At 45.0% G+C, this 20,875-nt stretch overlaps 2 protein-coding genes across 4 annotated transcripts in view; one reads left to right on the top strand and one right to left on the bottom strand.

The window, feature by feature from the left end:
• The first annotated feature begins 6 nt into the window (after positions 1-6).
• NUP88 (nucleoporin 88) lies at positions 7-6,873 on the top strand. Its single transcript, XM_027664498.1, has 13 exons — positions 7-97; positions 1,083-1,266; positions 1,679-1,829; positions 2,494-2,592; positions 2,710-2,800; positions 3,137-3,238; positions 3,957-4,115; positions 4,552-4,677; positions 5,187-5,252; positions 5,353-5,433; positions 5,741-5,867; positions 6,209-6,327; positions 6,673-6,873. The coding sequence occupies exons 2-13, from the start codon at positions 1,120-1,122 to the stop codon at positions 6,734-6,736; spliced, it is 1,332 nt and encodes a 443-aa protein (XP_027520299.1). The 5' UTR covers positions 7-97; positions 1,083-1,119; the 3' UTR covers positions 6,737-6,873.
• Positions 6,874-7,117: 244 nt separating this feature from the next.
• RABEP1 (rabaptin, RAB GTPase binding effector protein 1) overlaps positions 7,118-20,875 on the bottom strand; it is a 47,402-nt gene continuing 33,644 nt past the window's right edge. For all 3 annotated transcript variants that reach the window (XM_027664496.1, XM_027664497.1, XM_027664495.1), the window contains exons 10-18: positions 19,155-19,259; positions 18,332-18,448; positions 17,422-17,520; positions 15,885-16,025; positions 15,007-15,196; positions 14,653-14,708; positions 14,110-14,208; positions 13,387-13,503; positions 7,118-10,957 (exon numbers count right to left, since the gene is read on the bottom strand). In XM_027664496.1, the coding sequence (XP_027520297.1) occupies positions 10,856-10,957; positions 13,387-13,503; positions 14,110-14,208; positions 14,653-14,708; positions 15,007-15,196; positions 15,885-16,025; positions 17,422-17,520; positions 18,332-18,448; positions 19,155-19,259 (1,026 nt within the window). In that variant the 3' untranslated portion in view covers positions 7,118-10,855. The remainder of the gene's footprint in view (positions 10,958-13,386; positions 13,504-14,109; positions 14,209-14,652; positions 14,709-15,006; positions 15,197-15,884; positions 16,026-17,421; positions 17,521-18,331; positions 18,449-19,154; positions 19,260-20,875) is intronic.

The raw sequence follows: 20,875 nt of genomic DNA, 5'->3' as shown, positions 1-20,875 counted from the left end.
TGGGGCAGCGGGGGAGCGAGGAGGTGTTGGGATACCCCCTGTACATCCTCTATGAGAATGGAGAGACCTTCCTCACCTACATCAGCCTGCTGCAGAGGTAGGGGCACACTCAGGGTCACGGCGTGCTGGGGTGTTTGTACAACGAGCCACCTCAGCTCGGCTGAGGCTCTCCGTTGAATGCTACGTTGTGTTTTATTGTACTGCAGCCTGTTCTGTCTCTGTGGCAGTGCTAATGCACTGAAATCCAAAAACAGTGTGTCATCCTTTCTCAACCAGACATTAAGGGTACAGTTTTCACTGCTGAGAATCCACTGTCCATTATTTGCCATCAGAGATCTGACACTGCACTGTGAAAACATCAGTGAGGCTAAGGCTGTTAAATGTATTTTAGGGCCGTCAGGTCACAGCACAGACATCCTTAGCTTTGGATGAGGCTCACTGAGCCAAGGATATCTTAGGAAAGAAATATTTGAAGAGCATAGAGGGTTCACAGGCATGTCCTGGAATAAAAAGTCAAGAAAATGAATCAAGAATATAAACATGATACAAGAAGAAATTACTTCAGAAAATCGAGAAGATGGTGGAAGGTTCACAGGTTAGACCTGCTGTAGCTGAATATTAAAATGTGTGGTACTTGGGTTAGAAACAACACTCTGTGCCTCTGCATGAGCAGTGGATCAGCACTGAGCAGATCCTGTCTGCAGGCAAAGAAATGGGCTCAGTCCTTCAAAAGTGCTGCTGAGGGAAACACCATGACACAAAATGCTGCCTGTGAAGTGCAGGAAACCAATTATTTAACTTGAGCTTTCCATGAGTACTTTCTGTTCTCATATGAAAATGTTTCCTCATGAATTTTTTGTACTATAGCTTTGGTTGCTTTCCAAGCATAAAATGTTATTACTGAGCTCCAGTTTCCTCTCTGAAATCTCCACCAGGGAGGTGCAGGTCAGATTTGTAATCCAGGGAAGTCTGGGTTGCTGCTAGTGGGAATTAGGACTCCAAGCCACGGGGTTGTTTGACAGCCATGGGGAAGTCTCCTTCCACACCTGGTGTTGTGAGCAAACACATCCTGTTTATTGCAGTGCTGGCAGCCTTGGGAAGCTGCTGGGCCCCCTGCCCATGCATCCAGCTGCAGAGGATAACTATGGCTACGATGCCTGTGCTGTCCTGTGCCTGCCCTGTGTCCCAAACATCCTGGTGATCGCCACCGAGTCGGGAATGCTGTATCACTGCGTGGTGCTGGATGGGGAAGAGGACGATGAGCAGGTACCTTGGTTGTTTTCTATAGGCAGTTTCGTGTCTTTAGTCCAAGTTCCTGGTTGCCTGGAAGTGTGTGCCAAGTGCCAAAGCTGCATTCTTTGGGAAGGAGGTAGTGAGTCTTTCTCCTGTTCCAGCCAGTCCCTGTGGTTCTCTGATGCTTTTATTTTAAATCTCAGTCCTGTGTCCCCTGACAGTAGATCAATTTTTGATCAAACTTACTGTGAACTAATTTAAAGAAGATCTTCTAAGAAGAAACCCTAGGTTTGAGTTAAATTTTTCTTTAAGTAAAAAAGAACTTGAACTACTTTCCCTGACAACTAATACTCTTGCCTTGCAACTCTTTCTTGATGCTGTTTATGTCAATGTTTACTTTCAAATTTAAATGATGTCTCACAAAAGAATTCAATGCTCTTTACAGTCAGAAAAGTCCTGGGACCCACGATCTGATCTTATTCCTTCCCTGTACGTGTTTGAATGTGTCGAGCTGGAACTTGCACTGAAGCTGGCGACAGGAGATGAAGATGATCCTTTGGAGTCTGACTTCACTTGCCCAATCAAACTGCACCAAGGTAGGGCTGTCATTCAGCTTGTGGCTTTTTCTTGCTTTATTCCAAGCACTTAGGATCCAAATTCTTATTGGTGTCAAACAGAGAGGGGGATTAGAGTTAGGATTTATCTGATGTCCTCAGTAAAGCTGTGGAAGGAGCAAGCCTGGGAGGGGCTTCAGTGTTTGCTCAAGAGCACATTGCCCATGGTCATGTAGTCCTAAATCCTTTCAGCTGTGGGTTATAAAGTAGAAGTTGCTGCATTCTGTGTTGACCTGTGTGTGTGTGAGTGTTGTGGGGAGGGTGATCCTGAGGGAAGCACCAGTACCTGCTTATCATCCAGTGTAATTGTGGGGCAGGACAAAGAGTTTGGGTGTTTGTGGACAAGCAGAGCTTGTCACAATACTGCTCTGCTGGCTTCTGCTGAGCTTCCCTTTAAACTCTAGTGCATTGATACAGATGTGGTGTGATAGGCAACTCATCAGGTATTTCAAGTGTAATTTAATTTTACACAGAACTCTAATAATGTGTCTCACACATCCAGCTCAGCTGCTGGTGCAAGTACCAACTTGCAGGATGTCACAACTGACTGGGCAATAAGTTGATACATATGTTCAGCAGTGCAGGGGTGAAGGATGAGTTTTTCTCAGTTCAGTGCCTTCTTTTACCTTTGCTGTTTAAATTTCAGATCCCAAATGTCCCTCTAGATACCACTGCACACACGAGGCTGGTGTCCACAGTGTGGGCTTGACATGGATCAATAAACTGCACAAATTCCTTGGTTCAGGTGAGTGAGAGAAGGGAGTAACTGCACTTTGCCAGTGACAGGTTGGGGGATGCAGGTAGTACTGAATTCCTTACCCTGCCAAGTGGATCTGATGCATTCTGACATGTCTCTGTGTAGATGAGGAAGACAAAGACAGTTTACAAGAGCTGGGAGCAGAACAGAAGTGCTTTGTTGAACACATTCTTTGTACAAAACCATTGCCATGCAGGTAAAAACCAAACCCTTTCTCAATTGCTTTCAAATCAGGGAGTTGCTATGGAAAATATTTATGATTTTTCACCTTTTGCTGCATTCTTGCCATTAAAGTAATAAAGTTAGCTCAGAAGAATTCAAATAATACAAGTAAGCAATTTGTGTGTCAGGATTCTTAATGCAGAGTTAGGGAAGTAGCTTAAATTCCTGTGATACTGTCTGAAAATCACCTGTCAGACCAGCAGAAATTTTCACTTCCATTTCCCTGGAGCTTTTCCAAGAGTGAATGTGCACAACTTGATGAACAGAGAACTTTGCTGACTGGGTAATTCTTGTGTTTTCTTCCCTTCAGGCAGCCTGCTCCCATCAGAGGATTTTGGATCGTTTCTGACATCCTGGGGCCCACAATGATCTGCATCACCAACACCTATGAGTGTATTACCAGGCCTCTCTTGTAAGTGGTTCTGAATTGGTTTGAAGTCCATGGCAGCTGCACATGGAAAGGACCTCAGGACATCACTGTTTTTCATTACTCTTTGGTTCTTTCTCTTCATGTTTATAATAAGGAATCTGCAAGTTAAAACCTCGTTTACAGACAGTGTGTAGAGATTCCTAATGGGCAACAAGGTTATGTTTGCTTGGAGGGGTGAAAGTGGGATTTCAGTATGTGCTTCCAAAGTTGCTTTGTTTGGAGGTGGTGGCAAAGATACAGAGTGGTGTGATAAATGTGCATTTGGAGAATTAAATGTACACCTTGAGGGGAGGGCACTGTTTTCAGCTTCTTTAATGTAGGACAGGCACCATCAGCAGAGCCAGTATTAATGTCAGGTTCTCCTACAGACATTTCATTTATTTCACTATTTCCACACCAGTGGGCAGTGACCTGGCAGGTCACTGCTGTTCCAGCACTTGCTTGCCTTGTTCTGGAACTTCCTTATCCTTGAGTCAAAGGATGTTTATGATTCCTGCTCCAAACAGGGAGCTGTGGGAGTGGGAGCTCCACCAACCTGCTCCAGGCCTGGATTTACCACAGAATTGAAATAGTTTCTCTCAGAACCCCCTGGTGTGACACAGAAGTTCCCTGGTGGACGAGTTCCTCACTTTACCAGTTTAACTCTGCCATAGTTTGTGTTTGTGGTTTAACTGTGCTCTCCTGTGCTGTTCTGTGGTAGGAGCACAGTCCATCCTGCGTCCCCTCCCCTGCTCTGCACCAGGGAGGACAAGGACCCGGCCGTGTCCCCGCTCCGCATCGTGGCCGAGTCGGAGCATTCCTTTGAGAAGCACATCCAGGGCATCCTGCAGCGCAGCTCTGCCAACCCCCTGCACCTCAAGTGAGCAAAGATGAGTTCCTGGGCCACCTAAAGAGAGAACAGTGTGTGTTCATCAGCTCCTGATGGAACAGCACATTGGCTTGGACATGGCAGGGATGGGGTACAGCTCCTGCTGCTTCCGTCCATACAGGAATGGCATCCAGTCCAGTGATGATGGAGCTGGGAGGGGGATCACCTTGCTCCAGTCCCCTGCCCCAAGCAGGGCTGCCCTTGGCTGATGAGGTTGCTCATCACTTGGCCCGTTGGGTTTGGAGTATCCTGGGATACCCTGGGATTTCCTCACACAAGAAAAATTACTTCTAGCAAAGGCATTTAATTGTAATCCCTCACTTCCATAACCAAATTCCTTTGAGCCTTACCATAAACACTGGAAGTGGTTTAGCCTTTCAGAGGAACATGTTAGAGTAAGATTGCAAAAACCTCTCTTATTCTTTAGGTCTGCAGATAAAGATGCTGCCCCTCCCCCTGAGGAATGCCTTCAGCTCCTCAGCAGAGCCACACAGGTGTTCAGAGAGGAATATATCCTGAAACAGGACCTGGCAAAAGAGGAAATCCAGCAAAGGTAATGCAAGACCCTCATAAAGATGTGCTGGGCAACATCCCTGTGACACAGAAGTGCAAAGTGCTGAGCACTCACCCTCCTCTGAGGGGCTAATCCTTGTGTGAGTAAATGTGATAAATGCAAGAGTAATACTGGACTACTAGAACTGGACATTGAGTTACCAGGGAAAGCAGGGGTGAAGTGTAACACTTGATCTCTGTAGTGGCTTGTAGGGGAAAGAAAATGAAATACTTCTCTGGCTGCTGTCAGTGTGCCAGTGCAGGGGGGCAGGAAATCTGACCTCAGCACTAACCCTGGCAGAGGAAAACTGCCTTGAGACTCTGTTGTTTCACATCATAGTTATTTATGCTGTACAGTTAGGACAAAATGGAAGAGTTAGTTCTCACCACTGCCCCTTTTACAGTGTCTGTAGTTCTTCCTACTCCCAGCATTTTCTGTGTGCTGTAAATCCTGATTCATCTCTTCACAGATGGTTTGATTTTGGTTTTTTTTAATGTGTTTATTTTAAGAGTGAAGCTGCTGTGGGGACAGAAAAAGAAACAACTGGAAGATCTGAATTACTGCCGAGAGGAGAGGTGAGTAGAACCTGTCTGCTTTTACCAAGTCCAGCAGTGGGAATGATGCACCTCTGTGTGTAAATCTGAAGGAAATAAAACGTTTCTCACTTGCATGAAGGAAAAGTCTGCGGGAAATGGCCGAGCGCTTGGCAGACAAGTACGAAGAGGCCAAAGAGAAGCAGGAAGACATCATGAACAGGTGAGTGCACACAGGGCTCAGCACCCAGCCCTCCCTGGGACACACAGCTCTGCTGCTGTGGCAGAACAGAGGGGGCAGAAGGTGCTGCACGGGTTTGTTACGAGACTGGGCTTCTGAAATTCCCTGTGGGGATTTGTCAGTCCACCCGCAGGCCCAGCCTGAGCCAGCCAGCTCACAAGTGCCACATGAGACCAGCTGAAGGGGAAGACACTTGGGCAGTGTGATACAGCACCAGGCTGCAGGGGTTTAGGATAACTGGGCTACCAGGGAAGTTAATTCAGCACCATTTCTTGCTTTGTGCATCAAGGATGAAGAAAGTCCTTCGGAGTTTCCACTCTCAGCTTCCTGTTCTATCTGACACTGAAAAAGATATGAAGAAGGAACTGCAGACAATTCATGACCAGCTGCAGCACCTGAGCAATGCCATCAGACAGGTGAGGGGAGGATGGCCCAGGCTGGTGGGTTATTGGCAGCTCCTCACTCAGTGCTGACAGAACAGTCCTGCCAACAGAGCAGTTTGTACTTGTGTTAATTACCAGCAATGTACTGAAGGGTCTGTGTGTCTTGTTGGTAATACAGACAGAGAGCTCCCCCGTCCTCAGCCTTGGCAGGGACATTTCTTCTCTTTGCAGAAGGAAGAGTGCAAATGCAGGCAGATTTTAACCCAAAAAGAACCAGTTCATTGCAGTACAACACACCAGTCTGTAACTAACAAGCTTTCACTGTGGCAGGAGAGACCAGCACTGACTGGGGCCCTCCTTTCTGTACCTTCCAGGTGAAAATGAAAAAGGAATACCAGCAGAAGCAGATGGAGAAGGGGCTCAGCCCTCGCAAGCCCAGCATCAGCCTCAGTGCCTACCAGAGCAAGTGCATCCAAACTGTCCTCAGAGAGGAGTAAGTTCCACTTGGCTCCTGTGGAATCCGGGCCCCAGCACTGCCAGGAGCAGTTCAGGTGTCTGGGGTGTCACTGGAGCTCTGCTGAGGGGCTGGGGAGGGTCTGAGGCACCAGCTGGGGGTGGGGCAGATGGACTGAAGCTCTGAGAGCAGCACTTAAATACATCTGCTTAAAGTGCTGCTTGCCCCTGGATCCTGGGCACTCTGTGTCCAGCCTGGGATTACAGAACAACTTGCAGCACTGTTTCCATTCCCTCCTTCTACCACCTGGAGTGTTTCCCTTCCTGATTACTTATGAGCAAACGTGACCTGCAGCGTTTTAACTTGGATTGTTTTTCCTTGAAGGGGAGAACACATCAGGGAGATGGTGAAGCAGATCAATGACATCAGAAGCCACGTGAACTTCTAACGTGTCTTCCTGCACCGAAAGGCTGGAGCAGCTTTACCTGGTATTTCCCCTTGTACATTTACCATTTGTATGTTGAACAATATGCCTTTTGCTTATTATTTTGTAAAGAACTGTGAAATAAAATACTTTTGATAAGACTCCTGATGTGCCATGGTTTTTTGCTTTCCTCCTGGGAAAGGGGATGGTGCAGCAGGTGCTTTATATTCAGTCTGTTGCAGTGTCACACCTGCAGCTACCTCAGGAGTGGGGGATTGCTGCTGCCTTCAGAAAGCTCCCTGGGGTTATCCTGGGACAGTCTCCCACCTGTGCTCCAGGAGGGGTGCCCAGGGGAAGGCCTGTGGCAAGGAGGCAGAGGAGAAAGACCAGAGCAGTGCACACACACACTTCAGCAGCTTTTTTTAATTTGGAACACTTTCTCCATAGAGGACACACCTTCAATACAGTTAACAAATGGTTACACTGGAATCCTGGAGACAGCAGAATTCTACACCCACGATTGCACAGGACACCAATGGCTTGGCTCACTGGAATGCAGTATTAACTTCCAAACAGTTTGCCTTGAGCAAAAGATGGCTCTGGAGTCCCTCTTGACATTGAAAGGCCAATTCAGTATCTGCTGTAGACAGACTCTAGTGGACAATAAATAGTTGTTGTCCCTCCCCCCTTCCCCTTAGAAAAGGCGACAGGTCAAGCTCAGGTTTGAAGGGGAGTTACTGCACTGCTGACACAGCAGGGGGGGCCGGGGAAGCTGCTGGGGAGGGAGGGCTGGTACACCCGGGGGGAACAGGGTTACCTGACATGCTGCAAGAACACTTTTGTACAGATTAAGACTATACAGGTACAGGAATGCAGACAGACCTCGATCTCGCCCCTGTCACAGCCCACACCACCCACTCACCCCGTGGATCGCAGCTGACCTGGTTACAAAGCAGTGCTGGAGTGGGGAGAACCCTCCCCTGACCCCAACCACGCTCCAGAACACCCAGACCTGGAAGGAAGAGCATCTCTTTTCTCATGTCTATGAGCAGTAAACACCATAATCCATCACCCAGTGAGTATCAACACCAAGAGTTTTACTACACTTCATTTACAATTTGCTCTGCACATTTGGCACACACTGTATTGTTTGGTTTTTAAAGGCCCCTTTATGAAATTAGAGTTCAGCAGAAGCTCAGAGTTGCTGCTGCTGAAGCTGTGCTGTCCTTCCCCAGGGGGGAAAAGCTGTTTGCAGGGAGCACATCTCCCACCACTGCTGGGAACAGCCAGGCTTCCAATTTCAACATTAAACGGCTTAAAAGGTCTGATCTGAAGTTAAACACCAGCTGGTGAAAAAGCTGACTCGTGTTCCAAAGCTAAAATGGCCACATGTACTGACCCAGGAGAACAGGTGTGCAGGCTCGGGATGGAATAAGGTGGTGAGAAGGAAAACAACCATGCAAGGATTCTCTGCCCGTCCTCTCCAAACAGAAAGGAAGTTCCTCCACACACTCAAACTGTGCCTGGTTCACAAGCAAGAAACACACACACACACCCTCCACACTCACACCCCAGGCAGGCAGAGCTGCATTTGGCAACAGCTACACTGGTACTGTGGCTACTAAGGAGCCCAAACCACTTGCCCACTCACCTCCTTCCCCCCCGGCTGCAGCCACCACCTCAGGCTGACACCACCCCCGTTAAACAGTCTGTAAAAACACAGCCAAGGAAAAGCCACACCAGGCCTGGACCATCTGAAACCATCCAACCCAGGCTGTTCAGAGCAGGGCTGCTGAGCACAGGCCAGTAAGGGGTGCTGCAAGACCAGTAACAGGCCCTGCCCTTGCTCTCTCACACTGGGACAGTCCAGAAACTCAACCAAAAATCCTTCTACTGTGCAAGTCCTCGAGGTGCAGTTCCTCAAGTTGCTCAAGAGGGTACAGGAGGTGGTGTAGTTTTGCCACACAAGAGGCTTCCTTACCCCCACTGCACAGGTGAAGTGCCACCAGCTACAGTAACTAACTCAGTAACCAGTTACACCTTAGTTTTTGGGAAGGGAAGGGGGGAACAGAGGAAAACCTCATTCTGCAGCTCCTACTAAAGGCCTGCATTTTTGTCTCCAAAGTTTATCCAACACAACAGGACCCCAACCACTGGAAAACTGAATGCAGAACACCTGGTACTGGATTTCTGCATCAGGACCCAGCTGCTGTCACCCTCAGCTCAACACAGAGTGAGAAAGGTTAAAAAACCCATAATCTGGTAATAGCCAAATACTAAAGACCCAAGTCACACTTCAATGTCACTTTAATGTGAAATTAAGTGTCATCTTAAGAAGATGACATCTGTCATCTGTTAGTCTAGTCATTACTAAGGTGGGAAAAATGGCTTTTGGGTGTCAGGATTATGAAGGGGATTAATCACTAGGGTGGATAAAATGCTTTAATTCTTGCAGGGAGTGACAAGGAATTGAGCTTGTATGCTGCTTTTTGGCTGCTTTTAAGGCATTCCTCTTCAAAACCACCACTTCTGACTTTGTGTCAGTAGCAGGATATACACTGCTAAAAATAGGATTTAAGCACTTAAAATATAGTCATGTGCATTGCAGTTTGGAGCATCTTCTGTCACTTTTGAAGGTGACAAAGAAAAGCAGATTTCTGACCAAGGACATAAAGAAAAAACAGTAAGGAATGGAGGAAAGTCCAAGAAGTTTTGGACAGTGTGATCTGCTCCTTCAGCCTCCTCCTTTTAACTGAGGTTTAAGTAGGGGCCATTCTTAACAACTGGGTTTGCACCACCAGCATCAACACCTGCAACCACACAGGAAACCATCCAGCTGTGTGTATGGAACTCCAGCAGCTGGAGGAGGAGGAATGGTCACGTTACCCCTGGACATTTATAGAACAAGAAACCCAAACTGCTCACCAGAATTCAGTGTCATTTAAATGTCTGGGTACAGAAACGTGTGACAGTCCCCTCTGAGCAGTGCCCTGACACCAGAGCTCACCCAGGAGCTGCACCAGCACAATCCTGCAGCTCCTGCACATTCATGTCCTGACTTGGGAGTGAAGGAATCCCTGTTAGCAGGAGGCTGACCCAGAACAGCACCTTCCCTTGACCCCTCCTGGCCCTACACCCGGTGTCACCCACCCGAGCAGAGCAGACCTGCATCACCTCGTGCCAGTGCTCACACACTGCACAGGACTTTTACCAGCTTTTTGTTTGTTTGGGATTTTTTGTTTGGTTTTGTGGGGTTTTTTCCCCCCAGAGAAGGGACTCCAGGTACTGCTCAGCTTTAGAGATGAGAAACAACCGGTTGTAGCTCCATATTCTGATTTACATTTGTGAGAAGAGATTACAAAACAGTGCATTTCTTGTGCTTTTCTTTCAGTATCTGAGTTCAACAGAAAAATGGCAAGGAGATAAATTCTCAGTACAGTTTTCATTTTCTTTTGGATTAGCATTTATCTGTCCAGGAGAGACACAGTTCACTCACATCCACGTTTCAGCAGCATTCAGATTCTTCACAGAGCCAATGGTTTTTTAAAAAAAAAAAAAAAAAAGAAGTACTGAGTTATGAAATAAGGTCAATATCCAGTGTCCTGCTAATAAATTCATATTTTAATATAAAATATTCATACAGCATACTCTACACCTCATTCTCTCTGCTAGCTGAATACTGTTACTGACTATTCAAACAGAAAAACTTCAACCACTTTGCTCTTCAACGTTTTGGAGGGACAATACGGTTTCCAGCAGCTACTTTGATCACAGTAGTGGGGGAAAGGACAGAGGGAAAGACAGGGGTAAATGTTCCAAAACTCTATATTAGGTTACGAAGTCGGCTGAAAGAGGGAAGTTTTTCAGAATGTAAGGACTGATCCCACTCAGTGGAACACGAAACACTGCACTCATTAGTGTTTCCATTAGAAAGTTCTCCTTCCTACACTGCAAGTCACCCTTGTGCTCTCTCTTCCTGCCCAGTACGAAACCTTTTTCTTCCCCTCTCTAGAAACAAAACTTAAGCCATCGCTCCCCTCTGTTGTCTTCTGCTCTTTCGGTTAGAGTTAAATAATAATTAATGTTGCTATAAAGATGAGTTAAAAACCCCCGACGCGGCCTCGGAGCTGCCCCCGCAGGGTGTCATGTTTCAGGGAGCTGGTTAATGTCCGTCAGTTTTGTGTCGTTCAGGATTGCACGGATTCTCTCCAGGGAATCTGCCTGTCGGATCCGCTCCAACTGCACCTGCGGGGAACCAGAGGCACCCGAGTGAGCAAACCTGAGCTCAGAGCCAGAGAGAGCAAACCTGAGCTCAGACCCAGAGAGAGCAAACCTGAGCTCAGAACCAGAGTGAGCAAACCTGAGCTCAGAGCCAGAGAGAGCAAACCTGAGCTCAGAACCACAGTGAGCAAACCTGAGCTCAGAACCAGAGAGAGCAAACCTGAGCTCAGAACCACAGTGAGCAAACCTGAGCTCAGAACCAGAGAGAGCAAACCTGAGCTCAGAACCAGAGAGAGCAAACCTGAGCTCAGACCCAGAGAGAGCAAACCTGAGCTCAGAACCAGAGTGAGCAAACCTGAGCTCAGAGTCAGAGCCAGAGTGAGCAAACCTGAGCTCAGAGTCAGAGCCAGAGTGAGCAAACCTGAGCTCAGAGCCAGAGTGAGCAAACCTGAGCTCAGAACCAGAGTGAGCAAACCTGAGCTCAGAACCAGAGTGAGCAAACCTGAGCTCAGAGCCAGAGCTGAGCCCACAGCCCCGGGGGAGCAGCAGAGACACAACGTTGCCACCGGCTGAGCAACGCAAGGGGGGAGTTAAGCACCGGCTTAATTTAGGCCCAGGAATGGGAGGAAGGAAGACTCGAGGCAGTTGTGATTTTACAATTTTACAATAAAAACCCCACTTGCTGGGCCCATCGCTCTTTTGTCACTGACACTGTCCTGGCAAACTGGAGGAGAGATGGGCAAAGTAAAGGAAACTCTCCCAGAAAAGAATGTAGAGGAGGTACAGAGCAGCCTGATGTGTGCCTTGGAGCCTCCTGAGATCACAGGCAAAACTCTCTTGGAGGAAATATCCCATTTCCAAGCTCACTCCTGATACTTGCTCTGCTGATAATCCACATTAAGCTGTTTCTTACATGCTGAAGAAATGCCCAGCACAACTGTGGTGAAATGAATGCCAAGAGCACAATTTATTTATTTATCGCATCCAAACTTTCACATTCTTTGCATTAAGACCTGGGCTTTCAGTTATAAATTCCCACCTAGCATTTAATTGATTTTTAGCCCCTCCTCTGCACCGCTGATTCCTAATTTGGCCAGTGGACCCCTCACACGAGGGATACTTGCCCATCTCTCCACTGCCAAGGCCAGGGAAGGGAATAATCCTGCCAATAAACCCCAATCCTCACTCAGTGGCAATCTCACACAGCAGATCCTGTGCCAGGTACAGTGGGGATGGCACAGGCCACTGTTTAAACTGGAAGCACAAACTGCTGAGACACTGATGTGCAGTAAGTGCTTAGGGCAGAGAGAAAACACAAAATGCAGAGCTACAGCTCTTCCTGAGCTCATCCTGAAGTTGTACTAAACTACCTGCAAGTTCTGGAAGAGTCCACCACACACCTTCAAAGTGGTGGATATGTTTGCCATAAGAACTGCAGCACTTTGAAATCAATAAATTAAAAAAGAGAGGACGATGGCAAACAAGAAGCAACTTCCCAAGCCAGGACAATTCAATAGTCTCCTTTGTCCTACCCACTCCTCCTCCAGACACAGCCAGAACAAGAGAGGACAGATCTCTATTGTCCATCCAGCTAAATTCTGTCTAGTAAACAACCTCCCATATTCTGGTTTTAGTTTTCTAAATAAACCTGAATGCTTGACTTAAAAATCTGTATTTTTCATTCTGAGCAGCCTGGCCAAGGACTCTGAGGAGATGGGGCTGAAATTCAGCACCTCCTCTGTGCTGGAAAATAAAGGGGGGCAAATTCTCCAAACACAGACCCTGAGGGGGAGACCAGCCCAGCCTTGGCTTCCTGAGGGACAGTCAGTGTCTCTGCAAACACAAACTGCAGGTCCCTTCATGTTCTCTCCAGTTCACAGTGACAGAACAGCCCTGACAAACCACAACTGGCCTCCATGAAACACCCCTGACAAAACTCCTTCCTCCAGCCACCTTTGGCATCTCATCATCCACCACAGCTTCCACTTTTTGGAGGGAATACAAGGAAAGCAACAGTGACAACAGCAAGGATAAGACTTTCAGATGGTATAAACAAAGCAGTAACTCTAACACCAAGATCCCTTTCAAAGATTCATATCAAACAGTGCAAGTTCTTTCCTTTGTCCTCAAATATTTGCACCCTAATGATTTACTGTGAAAAGTAACACAGGAGATGGACAATGAAAAACATAGGTTTAAAACCCATCCTTTATGGATGTTTTTAGCACAATAATTGTGCATCTTTGCTGCTCAGAATAAGCTGGAATTAAGTAATCAGAATAAAATCCCAGTAATAACATCATACTAGGAATACCTGATCAGTTTATTATACTACCAACTTTTAAAGTAGTCCATAAAGACCAACATGAGAAAATTACAACTGCTACTTGTTATTTTGCACAGAAATAATGAAACTAAAGTAACACCTCCCACACTGATCACACTTTCCTTACCTGAAGTGTCTGAGAAAGCTTTACAAAATCTCTCTGCACTTGCTCACTGACATCTAATTCAGTCTGCAAACGCTGGGCTTTGTTCTTCTCTTCAAACACCAGCTGCTCCAGGTTGGCCTGGAGAGGAAAAAGACTCTTTATGCCATGCTTAAACTGGATAAAAAAAGTAGAAGCTTGCATAAACTGATTAAAGAGTGATAGCAGAGCAAAGCAGCAGGGTATTCTCAGAGTCCTGGCAACACATTAAACCAGTCTTTCCACACCTCAGTTTTCCCAACTGCAAAATCAGGGGCTGATACCCACTAATACCCACTAACAATTGTCATTAGGCTGGTTAATGGCTGTTAACAGGAGTGACTAGGGATCTCAAAACACAAAGGCAGAGTTCTGATTTTTAATGAAATATGATCACAGATAAGGGCAGTAACCTACTGATGAAAATACAACTGTGGTGAGTTTTAGTCAGAAAAGTATTTGGGGGAACGAAGAAAACCAAAATGAGGGTGAAGGGGCAATTCAGCCCCACTGCTTTATAAACCCAAGTGCAAAGGGATTGCGGTGAGGATTTAACCCACACCCAGGGGACACAGTTTCTCTCCCAGTTGTTTTACCAACATTCAAAAGCTTCTTTTTTTTCCATTCTTATGTAGTGACACATTCTCTGGCCACAGCTGAGCAGCATAAAAGATGCAGCTATGCCCCACACCCAGCCATCACAGCTACCTTTGCTGCAGTCTCCTTCTTCAGCTGTTCTTCTAGAATGTTCTTTGCTTCCTGCAGACTCTCCAGCTGCTGCAGGTTTTCCTGTGAAGAACTTTCCAACTATATAATAATAATAATAATAATAATAATAAAAAGTTATTAAATAAAGCTCCCAACATTTCTATCTTCCTCCAGTCCCTCCATAAGGAAGCACAGCCTAAGTATCTTTCTGGGCCTCAGAAACACACCTAAATAACCTCTTCTAGGGATAAAGAAAATACATGAAATAACATCTTTTTCTCCATTTATTTCTTTTCTATCTGGAGAGAAATGTTCAAAGACAACATTTAGGTTAGTACTAAGTAGCCTTGTATAAGTTAGGAATTAGTTAACCCAATATTTAGGTTACAGATTAATAAACAGACCAAACACCTTCTAAGGAACAGAACTATGAATGTGTCCCAGTCCTACACTGGCATCAGTACTGAAAAAAAGAACCTTCTGTTTAAGAAAAAAAAAAAAACAAAGCAAAACCAAAAATCCCACAGTGAAAGGGTTCCTTACCTGTTCTTTTTCCACTTTTATTCTTTCCAGTTCAGCTTTTAAACTGGAAATGGAAGCTGAAAAACAAAGAATATTAAAGCTTAAATGCAAGAAACACAGGAAATTATTCACACCCTGTTTACTTCCATGAATATTTAAAGGAGGATTAAGCCCATGTTACATCAAAGGTACCTCAAAAGCAAACAAGTACAAAAGACTGTACTTTTGTTTTCAGAAGCACAGTTTGGTGTATCTGCTATCAAAAGTGGCCAGTATTTAGAATTCAGATAAGTCAATGTATCACAAAATCAAGTCTTTGTGCATCTCATGAATTTCTAATATTCCTATTTTGAGACACTTTCACCCCTGCCTCACCTATTTCCTCTTTGCAATTCTCTATTTCCAGCTGTAGGGTTTCTTCTATATTTTCTTTCAAATATTGTTCAGCCTGAATCTGTTCTTTTAAGAATAAAATCTCAGCCTTGAGCTTCTCCTCGAGGTGATCTGCTGCTGTCCTCACACTAATGATGTCTTCCCGGTACTTCAGAATCAGCTCACGGAGCTCCTGGATGAGGAAATGTGTGTGTTAGGATCTTCAGCACCCACAGCACTGCATTTATCAGCACCCAAACCAAAAATAAAGCTATGCTGCCCTGAGGACTCTCCCATCATACCAGACCCTGCATCTATCAAGGTATTAGAACAAAAATCCAAGTTTTTTTGGCCACAGGAAACGAAGAACGTGTGAAGATTCATGTCCCCACAGGCTTATTGTGATGCTCTCCCTGCCCTTCACCTCCCCCAGTCTTTTAATCTTGACCAAGGGAGTGGCCATGAAAGGGCTGATAAGGTTTATCATTATTCTAGGCTCAGGATTATTACTGGTCTTAACTGGACAGGAGTGACTGACTTTGCTTGACTTATTGAATCAATGCACTGGAGCCCTGGTGACTGAACACTTGTGTGCCCAGTTACCAAACACAGCTTAAACTGGCTGAACTGGGCTAAACCCACACTCCACTGACAACAGAGCAGCCATCAGGCCACAGGTAACTCATTTTATTATCATTTATCATTTTACACCAATGGCATAGTGGGATTAGGCTGCTGGTTTTGTACATCACAGACTCACAGGGTTAAAATCCCAATTATTGTTCACTGTGCTATTTGAGACAGCTTTGTGATAAAGAACAACATTCCAGTGAGACCCAGTCACATGCATTTTTGGTGTCAGTGAGTTAAAAATGTTTTACCTCTGCTGCTTCTGGTAGGATGAAATCTTCAGCCTGCTGTAAAGACACGTGCAAGCTGTGCTTTCCTTGAAGACTTTCATTATCTTTTTGCAGTCTCACCAACTCTTCTGAAACCTGCTCCCTTGACTGTGTCAGGACAGCCTCCAGTGCAAAGAAAAGCATAAATTCTCACTTAGGGTCATGCTCAGATCTCCTCTGCTCCATTTACTATCACCAGCAAATGCTTTCAAAAGCCTGGGGAACTGATTTTCTTTGTAAAGAAGGGAAACAAAATGATGGTGTGGATCAACATGAGCCTCTTGCCTGGCCTGTGCACCAGGAATAAAGGCAAGATCAACTTTAACTGTACAGGCAGAGAGGAGGAAGCAAGTGATAAATACAGCATTGCTCAGTCTCCCACTTTTCTTCTGTATTTATCCATTAACTGGTTGTGCTCATGGAGGGGTAGGAGTGGGGGAATCACATGTGGTTTCAGGAACTGGCAGTGTGATGTTCATTAAAGTGTTTATTAAAATTACAGCACTCAGCTGTAAGGGCAGGTTATTAAAAAACCTGAAGCATTCCTCCTGAAACTTTCCATGGTAGGTGTCTGCCTCCCACTGTTGTCTGAGGGGAACATCAAAACAGATGATCCCTTGTAAAGAAAAAGGATTAAGAGGACATGCTCTGCCTGCATTATAAAAGGAAAAAACACCAGTGAACTTTTCCAAGAGGAATGGTTGCTTTGGTATGGGGAATCAGGGACTTGAGCTCTGACAGGAGCTGGGCCATGGGTGGGCAGCATGAAAAGCAGGTTCAGATTAATATATTTTCTGGGTCTCCTGCACCTCCTCAGATGTGCTCTCCCACAGAACATCTCTGCAAGTAGTGCCCTGATGTCCTACAGACAACCTCAGACCCCAGAAATGCAATCCTGCGATTCATGAGGAGGAATTCTCTTAGTCCCCCAGAAATGCTGTGCCAGGGAGGAAAAAAGAACCACCTTGACTCTAACACAGGAGGGAATTAATTGCTCCAAGGAAGTCAAGCTTAGCTCTAGAACATGAGGTCCTACTCCTATTCTCTGGCTTAATTCCAACAAGATGCTCAAAAATAGTTTAAGAAAATGAAGTTCCCATCCATATCTCTTCTGGGTGTTAAGGCTGACATTTAAAGTCTGACCTGTAAAAACGCTGAGCATCCATCTCTAAAACTCAAGAAAATATTCACTAGTGATGGTGCTTGTGATGAACCCTGAAAAACTGCCTGGAGAAATTCTACTGTCTTCAGATTTGAGGTAAAATTAAGATACTAAAGGGGCATGAAATGTAGATAATGAATAAGGGGAAAAAATGTTGTCTAGGGATCTCCATACACATGAATGTGCATGAACACACTATAACAGACTGACACAAACTGTGCCAGGTCCAGCACTTGCCATCACAGCTCACTTGACCAGTCTCTTTACAAGTTAAGATGCTCAGCTCTTTTACAAACATATTGAGCTCCAAGGGTCAGACAGGGCTGGCCAAGGATTTTTGGGTTTAACCTGCCTTACCATTTGCTCCTGGACACTCCTCTTGGCTTGCAGAAACGCCTGCTGCAGTTCACTGAGGAAGTTCTCTGACTTCTGACACTTGGCCATAAGCAGGGAGATCTGAAAAAAAAAAGAAAACCCACCCAGACATGTTAGAAATAAAGCACGAAACAGATTTTGAAGAAGAAATAACCCCCAAAGTTCTCTTGCCTATTATTAGTCATAAATACCCTTTTAAACATTTTAAACTAATCCCCTGAGGTTTATGCTGTTAATTCCTCATTCAGTAAAACAGGAGTGCAGCTCAAGGCAGTAAGGAGAGATGCTGTACTTCTATACCAATAATATATACCAATGTTCTATTTACCAAACTCTAAGCAACAAATAAACTGTTAACTCTAATCAAATTTAAAAGTAAGCCAGTTCACAGGCACTAAAAGGAAGCTGCAGAGGTTTTTTCCTAAATTTTCAGCATTTTTAAGGTAATTTTTGTACCTTTTTCTGAAAGCACTCACCTTCAAAAACTTTACTTTTATTGTTTTTTACAAAACCAATAACTTTTAAGTTATTCTACAACAATACAAGGTAACAGTAAGATTAAGCATTACTTAATTGAGAGCATGTTTGGGTAATTTCATACACAGGTCACTTCCAAACTCAAACACTACTCAAATTCCTATTATCACTCTGTAACAGATTTCAAGGGTTAGAGTTGATATTTTAATGCCAAAATTTGGTAGCATGATATCAGAGACATGTTAGATTTATCTACAAACTGTGCAGACTCAGGTGGAGCAAAACTAACCCTAGAAATTCTCATTTGTGTTGCTTTTACAGTCAATAGTCCCTCTGTATCTAACACTAGAGGAGTTCTTGTTACATCCTTCTGAAGAGCAATATTCCCACCATCTCTATCACCAAATGCTTGTACCTGATTAGAGGAGTCTTCAGCACTTTGTTTCATGTAATCCTCCAGTTCCTGTTTCTCCTTCATTGTCTTTTCCAGCTGGTCATTAGCCTGCCTCAGCATCACCTGCAGCTTTTTCACCTGGGTTGGCACAACAAAATCATTTCATTTTCCATTCTCTTGGGGAGCATTTATTTCTTGAACCACAACGCACCTCCAAACCACAAAACCAAGTCCAGCAACCCAGAAGATCCTTTGTTGTTCTTCTGAAACACCCTCCAGCACAGATTATCCCTCTGAGGAAACATGGGACACCAGGCTGCTCTGGCCCATTGCCATGTAATGACTTCAATCACTTATTTCAAAGCAGAATATGACTCATTGAAAACTGTTCTCCAGTACATGACAGGAAACAAAGATCCTCCAAGACCCTACAGTCATTTGATGCTCTTAGGATGAGGCCCTTTGCTGTTAACAGTTCTTCCAGTATCAAAGATAATAGAATTTAATGCATGACAAGCATTTTAAAATATAAATTATGAAAGATACTGACTTCAGCATGGGCAGAACACTTTTTATAGAACAGTGCCTTTACTACATAGTCTTATAGTACCAGATAAAGTGGTTCTTGGAGGTGAATCCTTCAGAAATATGTACACATTGGTGCTCATGACCACACACTAACAACAAATCAGATTATTCCAATAAAATGTCATGAGTTATCTAGATTTTAAGTGTGTTGACATTGCTCAGTTAAAACGAAAGAATGGCTCATTGTTGCATCTTCAGCACTTCAAACAGCTGCAAAAAAAACCCCAACTTTCTAAAGTGAGAAGAGAAATCCCACCTGGTCTCTTGTCTCAGCCTCCTGGATCTGGATGCCTTGCAACTGCTTCTCATAGTTGGAGCACATATCACAGCGCCTGCCCAGCTTGTTCCCTGCATTCTGCACCTGCAGAACACACAGTTATCACCTGCCAGAAAGGCCATGGAAGTCTGCAAGGAATGCAGGAATGCCACACACTCTCAGGTGTGCTGTGTGATCACAAAATATTACAGGTAAGAGACAGTGGCAGAATGGTGTAATGGCCAGATTAAGTTGCTCTAAAAGGAAAGGATAACGTGAATCAGCTGTGGGATATCAGCTTTTCCTGGCTTGAGTCCCACTCTCAGCACAAATGCAATAAGCCATGACATGGAAGAGCTCATCAAGTCACTCAGTGTGTCCTTTTCATATAAAAAAACCAAACAGGAGAGACAAAAATAAAAGTGTGCAGCAGGGAAACAAAGAGTAAACCTGCTGCCAGTTTGGAACTGTAATGGGTTTTGGCCAAGGGGGACAAATGGAAGTTCTGTCAAAGATTCAGCTGCAAGTCAGGTTTGAGTTGAAACTGTGTTTGTATTTGCTGCTCCATGTCCCACCCACACCGAGTGGCATCCACACACCCAGCCTGTGCTCCTGCAACATGGGGGAAGCAGCACATTTTCTGCTCAGAATTCTAAGAAAGGGTTGGAGTAAAGCATCATCAGAATGGCAACAGGGCAAGGAAATACTTTAGAGTAGGGGATTTAACTCAGCTCTGAGATCAGGATGCTGTCATTTCTCCAGACACAGCAAATCAGCAGGAAAACAACAACAATAAAAAAGCAACTTTGCAACAGGTTTGGAAAGACTGCCTAAGTAATGATTTGCACTTAATCTGAACAAGTTAAGGAAATAAAAATATAATTAGTTCTTCATTTCATCTGTCCCTTATCTGGCCTCTTGTTCCCTACATTCTTACACTCCCTTTTTTTTACCCCCATCTTGTCCTGTTTTCCACTATGGATTGTTATCTCCCCCCACCCTTCCTTTTCTTCCCCTTAAAGTTCTGCTCCTTGGCCTCTCTTCCTCTGAAAGAGTAACCACAGGAAACCCTAAATACTCCCCTTTTCAGCAAGAAACCAAATGCAAGCTTTGAACTGGCATCACGTAAAGCTGCTGAAAAATGGACAGGCAGAACACCCAGAAGCAACAGTTTACTTGGTCATCCACACTGAAACTGGCACAGGGTTTAGTCTAATCTGCTGCTTGTGGCTCTCAGAAACGGGTTTCTGATGATTCAAGTGCCTAAAAATTTCTTAAAGCTTCCTCTGTGGTAGCTTTGTGTGTTATGCATAGTTTGGATGCTCATTTCCAAATTGCACCCCAAGCAGGACCCTCAGCAAAAGCCCTTGGCACACATAGCAGTGCTGTTAGCTTTGCTCCTTCCAGGTCATCCCCAGTTCCACTATAACACCCTTTCCTTAGTTTCCCATTTTCTCCTTTTCTTGGAGTTCTCCCATCTTTTTTCACCCTCTCACACAATTGTGAGATCAACAGCCAGCCCTGCCAGACCCTCCCCAAAGTGAAAACCACCCTGTGTTTAGTAAAGGTGACTGTGCCACGAGCAGAGCCAGGTAACACTGTTCACATCCAATGTGCTTTACCTACAGAAACATTCCAGGAGGGAAAAGTGAAGAGCTGCCTATGGCTCTTGCCCAGAGAAGCTGTGGCTGCCTCATCCCTGGAAGTGTTCCAGGCCAGGC

Source organism: Corapipo altera, unplaced genomic scaffold, assembly GCF_003945725.1.
Source record: "Corapipo altera isolate COAL_440 unplaced genomic scaffold, ASM394572v1 181b, whole genome shotgun sequence".
NCBI classification, from domain to species: domain Eukaryota; kingdom Metazoa; phylum Chordata; class Aves; order Passeriformes; family Pipridae; genus Corapipo; species Corapipo altera.
Note: the sequence above shows the minus strand (reverse complement) of the source record. Positions and strands in the feature narration are given on the sequence as shown.

Excerpts from the sequence above, each read along its gene's own strand:
- NUP88 (XM_027664498.1), top strand. The coding sequence starts at position 1,120 with ATGCATCCAGCTGCAGAGGATAACTATGGCTACGATGCCTGTGCTGTC. Across the intron at positions 5,868-6,208 it reads TGAGCAATGCCATCAGACAG|GTGAAAATGAAAAAGGAATA; the intron begins GTGAGGGGAGGA and ends TGTACCTTCCAG. Across the intron at positions 6,328-6,672 it reads CAAACTGTCCTCAGAGAGGA|GGGAGAACACATCAGGGAGA; the intron begins GTAAGTTCCACT and ends TTTTCCTTGAAG.